At 37.7% G+C, this 9,087-nt stretch overlaps 1 protein-coding gene across 1 annotated transcript in view; it reads right to left on the bottom strand.

Annotated features, from left to right (window-relative positions):
• Positions 1 to 376: 376 nt before the first annotated feature.
• The window catches only part of FAM117B (family with sequence similarity 117 member B), a 28,685-nt gene continuing 19,974 nt past the window's right edge, over positions 377 to 9,087 (bottom strand). The window contains exons 7-8 of the mRNA XM_017735767.1: positions 8,496 to 8,616; positions 377 to 6,274 (exon numbers count right to left, since the gene is read on the bottom strand). Coding sequence (XP_017591256.1) covers positions 5,956 to 6,274; positions 8,496 to 8,616 — 440 coding nt within the window. The 3' untranslated portion in view covers positions 377 to 5,955. The remainder of the gene's footprint in view (positions 6,275 to 8,495; positions 8,617 to 9,087) is intronic.

Here is a 9,087-nt window from a genome sequence, read left to right as displayed (position 1 = left end):
TCAGTCCTGTTCTCATACCTTCCCTCCCAGGAGAATACATGCTGAATCCTTCTGTTTCCAAAGTCCAGGACTTTAGGCACCTTCCCCTAATAGTGGGATTGTAGTGTCCTCAGGAACTGACCAAACTTACTGCAGATGAAGACAGGGAAAGGCAGAATTTTCAGGACTGTTCTCCAGGATACACTGGAGGAATGAGGGCATGGATTAAACAAAGATTTCCATCCTGATGATTTTTTTTCAAAAGGGTTTAAAAAGTGGTTATTTTATTTGTAGTAAATGCCCACTACCCTCAGGGTAAACGCTCAGGCAAATCTTCAGACTGTGAGAACACAAAAAACCCTTGCTACTACAAATAAATCCAAGATTAGCCCGTAGCTCAAAGTGACAACTTTTTATTTTAGGCAAAAACAAAACAAAAAAAAAAGGCCAAAAACATTCCGCTATTGCAGTTTGTAAAATTTTCACTGTTTTCCGTAGAAACAGTTCACAAGTCAGAACGCAATATTCAAATAACATTGTGCAAAATTGTACTGGCATAACTACACATAGCAAAAAGACTAGTGTAAATCAAGAATTCCATTGAAATTAGTTGAGCTGCTCCAGTTTTACAACAGTGTACATCACCTCAGAATAGGCCCTTTTTTGCAGAACATCCCTGGAATTCCTCTTGCTTACAAAAATCACTTTACATGCAACAAGTAACCTATCAGTACAACATAAGCAAGAACATCTCCACAAGTTATCACAGTGTAACAGAGGAAAACATATCAGCCAATTTCATACAAAGGCAAATCTAATGGCAGTTTTGAACATCCTTTGACTGCTACCCTCAAAAATAGCACATTTCAATAAACAAAATAATTTAGAATGAAGCCAAGCTATGTTCTTAACTATCAGTACATTGAAAATTGGGATGGATGTTGTGTTCAGAAGGGGTTTGTTTTCTTTTTTTTAGCAGATTTTCAAAGAGAGTTGTTTCAAAAGAAGTTTGTGTAAGAAATGTTAACTTGCAGTGTTATCAGGCCAAGTCCTCTTCTGCTATTCAGACAGACCTGTCAACATTATAGAAGTCTCTGTAGTCAAATACAAATCCCAATGGAGGGCTGTTAAACAAAGACCATACCCAAAGTATTTACTGATGACATGCAGTGAAACCAAGCAAGCAGTAACAGGACTCCATTTATGTTTGGAGCACTCAGAAAGGGACCGGTTCAGCTGGGGTACAGGACTGGAATTTCACAGAACACTTGGGAATAGTTAAAATTCTCTCCCCACTTGATGTGCAAAGTAACAGTTTCCAAACAATGCACCTAAGTCATTCTTTGTATAAACAGAACACTAAGAGTGGAACTGATTTTCAGAGTTGCTGAATGCTCACAAACTCACATCAAGAAAACACACAAGTACATCTTGCAGTGATTGGTCACTTTGTTTTCCTGTATACCCATATTCAGAAAAACAATTCTATAAGAACTCTTTGATCACAGTAAAACAAATTGTGCCTCAGTGCTTTTCACCTCCCTAGGTTATGAAGGCCATACCTTCTATTGCCTTTCCAAAGAGCAAATATTTTTGGTTTAACATATATCAACCTGGCTCAGGTCTAAGTCATCTGATGAAGGGCGCACACAAACTATGGGATTATATGGAGAGAGCACAGTCCTGATATTCTCAAGTGTTTGGGTGCTTTTATTTCCTTTTTGCAGGTTATATTAATCTCATGAGGACAAGCAAGAACAACACACAAGCTTTGCTTTGGAGATACATGTAAGTGTGCACCAGTTCTGGAAGAGAACAGCTCTGCAAGTCTGTACATAGGAAAAAAAATAATAAAAGGGTCTCAAAAATACCAGCCCTGACTCCAGCCATACAGATAAAAGCAGCAGACTTATGCAGACTGTATGCGTGCATGTACACAATGAGTCAAGTGGAAATCAAGATACCCAAGAAGTCACCCTGCAGCAATGATCTCTGTAACTGCAAGTCTCTGGTGACTTCCTTTGCATCTTCCTTTGCCCTCTCACCTTGATAGAGAAGCTGTCAAGTACTCAGCAAGGAAACATTTAGCAAGGAAACATGGACAACACTGGCACTGAGCTCCTATGAAGACATCAGTCAGCATTTCAGAGATGTCAGGGAGAGAGAACAGGTAATACTTCAGCAAGGAATTACTGTGGTACCACTGAATTCTCTTAATAAACAGCAAGAAGTCAGGCCTGAGGCAGAGGAAATCTTAATGGATATGACTTTGTTTCCTTCTTCCCAAAAAGCTCAGCTTCAGTGTTTTTCAACAGTCTCAGACTCTGAATTCCAGGAAATTGTATTTTAGAACAAATCAAAAAATAGCCCTGAGACTAAACATACTTTATAAGAACTGCTATTGCTTTACATAAGTCAAACACAGCAACCATTTACGTCCACAGTAAGTAATATTTAATTTTCACTCCCTTTTTTCCTCACTTGGGATATGTACCTGAAACCAAGAATTTCTTTCCAAGATATATGTACTTAAGCACATCTGTTACTTTTCCAAGTATTTAAATGCTACAGGATTATGGTACCAAGCAAGGAAAGAATAGCTGAAGCAGGTCAAACTTTACCAAAGGAGCCCTCTACCCTTGCACCTTGAGTTTTTGAAAAAACAATTCCAATAATCATAGCTGTCACCATGGACTTCATTACAATAAACTCCTTCCTTGTGATTTAAGTAAAATTTACAACTGGAGTAACATCATTTATTATATCTCAAAATCAACGGTCAGTGTTATTGAACACAACCACCAGCCTTTAAGTGTGGCTAGAAGTGTAAAATACCAAGAAAACAAGAATATCAAGTGTGTCGAGTTGTGCATAAAAATAGACCTTTATCTTAAGCTACAAAGTTGGCAATCAAGGAACTGACTAGGTCTATGCATAGTTAGGATTTCAGTAAGCCAAAAGAATTTAAACTCTTTCAGTAAAACTGTGCTTGTGTAATGCACAGGTCAGCTCCCCAAAAGAATGAACATCGCGCTCTATACAAAAAAGAATTTTTAAAAAGCTCCATGCACTCTCAAAGCTATTTGCAAATCGAATTAAATAGTTCAGCTAACAGCTATGCTATGGCACAAGACAGCACATAAAAAATTTAAGGCTAATTTTTGTCTGCACACATCAAAGCTGGTCTCAGAACAAGAGCTGTCATATTTTCTTAATTCTGACTCTTCAGTGTGGATTCATAATAAAGTTGAGCTGCCACAGCAATAGTAGAGTTGTCCTGCATATAAAAATGACTGAATGTTGTCCTGAATGCAGTTTTTTTATAAAAAGCAAAAACTTCACACATTTACATTTGGTTTTTATCAGAGCAGCTCACTAATTTGTACAGTACATTGTCCAATAACATACAAGGTAAACTACCAGAGATACTCAAAGTACTACAACAACAGGTGCAAAAGAAAGTCCTACGGTAAGAAAGCCCACTGCTATTTGGGAGAGTCACACTGTGATGAAAACAAACATCAGAATGCATTTTGGTGAAGTCAGTTAAGTGTCAAGGCTGTAATAAAGGCTATTTGTTAACTTTAGCCCTTCAGTTCTTAACCATTCAGTTAAGATCTCCTAATAAAGCACTAGGCAGTTTGGCAACAATGAAGAAGTTCTTTACATGCTACTGTTACAGAAGTAGAAAACAGACTTAAAAGCACTTCCTTCACCTGAATATGATCTGGATTCAGCCACACCAGGTTTAAACAAACCTAACTAAAGCAGTAAATTTTAGGCTTCAAATTGCACTGCAGTGTTTCAGAAGAAACAAATCAACATCCACAATGCCTAGAAAAGAACTATCAACTGGCAGAATTACACAAGTTTGATGCACAAAGCTGCTTATTTTAAAACTCTGTTCCTCAACAACTTCAGATGACTGACAATGTCAGTGCAAATCAAAACTGTTACTTCAAAACAATCCTGTTCATTTTCATGGGAAGATACATAGTAAATCAAACTATGCTTGTTTGCTAGTTTAACAGGTGTAATACTTTCATACTTCCTGGTACAATTTTCATTTACTGAATTTTTTGCATCATGTTTTAAAAATACTATAAAGAGAGAATTTGCACACTCTAATATGATTTGCACTTACTTGCTGAATAAAGTACACTGCAATCATAGTTACTAATACAGGATTTAAAGGAACAGCAAATATGCATCAAAATTATGATTATTATCTGCACACATATGCAGGGTTTTTTTTCTCTCAAACGAAATGTTTGCAAGCAAATTCAGCATATTAAGCACTGAACAAGACTGGTATACTTGCAGTATCATCTTTAAATAGTTGCCATTATGAGGAGACCTGAGAATAAAACTGATCCATGGAAGCTATGTAGATGGAAGTTATGCAGGTGCAAGCCAGTGAGAACTGCTTGTGTGTAACAGACCAATATTCAGACCCAGAGACTGCCCACGACGACACTTACTTTGAAATTACTGAATCTAACTCTGTTAAAGAGGTACAAGATCAACTTGTTTTGTAAGTGGATATGACACCAGTATTCAGGTCACTGCAGTTTTCTGCATAACTATAATTGTATTAATTCAAACCCAAGTAATGCACTCCAGGAACACATGAGAAACCTCAGTGAAGTTCCTGAACAGTTTCTGTTTGCAGTTGCCTTTCCCCCCCATTTTTGCCTTTTATTGTAATTTCAAAGCAACCATTAACTGTCACATTATCAGGACAGACGAAGTATCAAAAAAATCCTCTGTTTTACATGCCAGCCTAAGCTGTTAGTCAAAAAGGGAGAACATATCTGCTGCTGTAAACTTCTGCGTAACACATATCATGCCTGACAAACCATCACCTTCAACGGACACACAAACACTGCTATGACAAAGGGAGGAAACCATGCACAGGTATTTCAGTATTTCAGTATTATGTGGCCACGGTCTATAATACAGTGATGAGTCATGTCAGAGCAAATTTGTACCAAGAGTGATTAATGATTCAGGCTGACTCATAAGGAGCTAAGCAAGCCTGTAAGAGCCAAGCATTTTCTGGAAGAAAGAATACCAAGGAAGAGGATAATATGTTTTTTCCCCACATCTGCACAAAAATTCTATGGACAAATAGAACAATACCAGGGCAAGTGCTTTAAAATGCAATTTTCCAGCCAATAAACTAGTAGGAATTCTGTGAAGGAAGGAGTTTTAAGAATGTGACTTACCAGAAGCACAAATTTTCAGTATAAAAAAAATGTACACTATATACTAACACTGTTTTTGCATACTCTTCTGTTTTAAAAGTTTCAAACATATTAACTTGTCTTGCTTTGTTTACATCTGAGGCTGTTCAGCAAGGTCACATAATTTGAGACTGCTGTAATAGTTCAGCAATCCTTTGGTCCCATCAGCTGTAAGCCAGCCAAGTATAAAAGAACCTTCCCCACCAAAGGAAAAAAAAAAAAAAAGGGTAGGGGGATCATCACCAGGAAACACCATCTGCTACAAACCAGAAAAGGCAAAATTTTGTTACAAAATACACATTTTCATACAAAAGACATCTTGCAAAACCATCTGATTGCCCCTCCCTCTGCAGATTACAATGGTAAATGGGATCAGCTGGCTGGTCTTGAGACTTGTTTTAATGGGGAAAAAATGTCAGAGGATACACACCATCACAACAACTGGTCCTTTAAACGGCAAAGGATTATGATAGTCTTTGCTTTCACCAGTGTTTAAAAAAAGCAGGAGAAAAACAGAACCAGAGTCTTCAAAAGCAGACAGCACAACAGCACATCAGCTGCTGCATCCTCCTGAACTTCTCAATGTGCTACCAAACTGTCAATTATACAGTTTGATTATGGCAGTGCCATAAATTGTTAAAACAATGTGCGTGTGTGATCAGAAAGGTCCGGTCAAATGGTTCCATTTTTTTCCCAGTAGTTGCCCAGAAAAACGTCAAGACAATCTAAATTATTCTTCAGCTTCCTCAATACATCCTGACTGCTGGAGCAGAGAGGTCTGTGGTATTACTGTACTTGTTCCACGAGAGATCCTGTCTTGATCTGTGTTTGTAGTCAAGGAGGCCACAGAAATGGGCTGTAACAAACCAGGTGTCATGCTGGAGGAGACAGTCAGGCTGTGTGTAGTGCCCTTAAGTGTGAGATCCTGTGTGGGAAGAAGTGGCTTGAGGATGCTGACAAGACAGAAGGCAGAGCCACTTTTCGGAATGAAATTCACTTTGTTCTTGTCAGGGCAATAGAAGGCTGGAATTTCATGCAATGGCTTTGGCCTAGAATAAAATACACACAATGGTTTTATGGAACAATCAAATTCTGCCATGGCAGGGATGTATTGCTGAACACATAATCAGAAACAAGTCGAGGTTTCAATTTGAAGTATTTCAGCTACTCAATAATGCCTTAATGACACTCACAGCACACAGCAAATGACAAGATGGTTTAAACTGCTTGTTTACATGTGCTGCAAGGCAACAGCATGTTCTTAGGGCAGGCTGTTTCCAAACCTAAGGAACCCAACCAACTTCATGCTTGATCACAAACCCTGTCCATGAACTAGCACATTCAATATATGAGAGAGTATTTTCAATTGTGTTCTCCAGAAACTTTCACAGCTCAACCAGTTCTGCCCCACATACAGACACTATTTATACAGCAAGCCCTGTGAAAGAAAGCTGGCATACCAATGATCCTAATATTGCATATCTCTAAGGGGTTCATGATAATCAGGGCATCCCCTTTTCTATACTTCTCCCTTCTTTGCATGTTCACATGAGTATGCCCTGAATCTCCGCAGAAGATGAACCCATCTTACAGAAAACTCAATGCAGAGAGTAAAATGTAGTTTTCATGATCTACCTATAACCTGGGAAGGAAGTGTGGAACACGTATTTAGATCCTGACTTGCACTGTTGCCATTTCAGCATAGAACTCAGCCTAAGACATGCTTTAAGAAGAGCAGAGCTGGAATGGAAATCATGGATAGCTTAGGAATGCCTTCTGTGTTTACTTCTAACGCTGCAATGTAAATCTACTTACAGTAGCCAAATTCTACTTTAAGACAGAACTATATAAATCTGCTTTAAAGTCTCTCTTTACTGCTTGAAAATAGCCATCAGAAATTTTTATTCACTTTTTTTGTTGCCAGCATTGTCCTTTAGCCTATAACCTCCCCCTCGCTTCCTTGTATTTGTAAAAGACAGACATGAGCACGTCTTTGTTTTACTAAGCCAAGCAAGCCAATCTTCCAGTGTACTCTCGTAGAGATACTCTATTCTGAAAAGTAATTCTGGTCATGAAATAGGGTACATTTCCATGCTAGCTGATTCTCCCAAATGTCCAGAAAATTCAACCCCACCTGTAAATTTTCTTCCCAAATGAAAATCCTGTACAGGATCTTCGAATAGAAATTATGTTAAACAAAGGTTGAGCTTTAAATAGTTACACTCACGTATTCCACATACACATGGAATTCAAGTAACAGATATGAAAAGATTTTTTTCAGGAGACTGCAATGTCTGAGAACTGCCATAGCCAGGTAAAAACTTCTGTAGAAGCCTGTTTCACTCTACAGTAGAACAGTCCTGCAGTTACACACCAAGGACTTCCAAAAAGAAATGCAAATGCAAGTCAAACTGCAATAGAATATGTTCCTGCAGCAAGTGAATACTATCCAATCTATTGGCAACATAGTGCACACAGCTAAAATAGAGACAGGTAACTTAAGTTACTGTAACCCTTCCCACATTGCTATGGGAGAGGCTTTAGAGACCTCTCAAAATTTATTTGCATAGGTCAACCAAGCTATTTTTTTTTAAACTAACATTTATACTAGATGGCATTCTTGAGATAGCATAGGCATAAGAGAATTGTAACCAATTGACACTCCTTGTGTGACAAGATGGAATTTTTAACTGCAGGTTAAGATTCTTGCATACAAGTCACATAAGGGTATAAAAACTCCTGATAATAATAAAAAAACATAACCTCCCAGAATATTCCCAAATGACAAAAGTTGGCCTTTTCAGAATAATCAAAGCATCAAATACTCAGGGTCAAATTACTCCTCTGTCACTAGAAGTATCATAACTACATTGATTTAGCTGAAAAGAATATGGTCGTCAGAGTCTAGATTACTGGATGTGCCTATCAAGCTGTGACATACATTAGCTGATGCAGCTGCACTACAGGCTATTATTTGATAGATCTCTCCCTATCAGATTATTTGAGCTCCTCGCCCACTGCCTGCCAGGTAAGAGACAGTCCTCTCAAATTATGCTGTTTTTTAAAAAACACCTCTTAAGATTTTAACACAAAATTCCAGCAGTAAAATACATACACATATGCCAGTACATAGTCACCAAAAAACAGAGATCAGACTGTTAGCATGGCTTTAGCACCTGGACTAATAACTTCTATCTGACACAAAATCAATAAAGCAATAATTAATCTGATTGTTAGATGTTATTTCTTATGTAGCAAAGATCAACTTACAAGTTTTCCTCAAAGACTTTCACCTTTTCACAGCCCTCAGGAGGTTCACGCTTGAACATGTAGCTGTTGTTGGGTTTTGGCGAGGTAGCGTATTTTGGCAAGGGAGAATTATTCCCATTTTCTGCAAGAACAGAGTTTCTCATTACTTAAATGTGTCACACTATAAAAAAACCACAAGAGCTACCTTTAAATGCTCCCTGAATATAAATCCACTTCATTACACCAATGTTACAAAATTAAAAAACATTTTCATATGCTTTCCAGCCTTCATTTGCAAATAAGCTCTCTTATCTCAATTCCTTTATTTCTTTCTATTTCTTCCTTATAAAATGTTCAGGCTCCTCTGCAATCTCTCATCATTCCTGGACATTTTCAATATGTAACTGCAGACCTAAATCTATGGTTCTGTGCTGTCACCATCTACCCAAAGAAAATGGGCAGAAGCCATATTTCTTAAAAAACCAGAACAGCTTTATGTTGAATTATAAAATTCTCTTAAGATCTTTCAAAATATTTCAGCTAAAAAAAGAATAATTAAATAAACCCAACACTTAAACTTTTATGGGTGTGTGCATGAAATGCTGTAAGGTTG

Source organism: Corvus brachyrhynchos, unplaced genomic scaffold, assembly GCF_000691975.1.
Source record: "Corvus brachyrhynchos isolate BGI_N302 unplaced genomic scaffold, ASM69197v1 scaffold255, whole genome shotgun sequence".
In the NCBI taxonomy this organism is placed as follows: domain Eukaryota; kingdom Metazoa; phylum Chordata; class Aves; order Passeriformes; family Corvidae; genus Corvus; species Corvus brachyrhynchos.
Note: the sequence above shows the minus strand (reverse complement) of the source record. Positions and strands in the feature narration are given on the sequence as shown.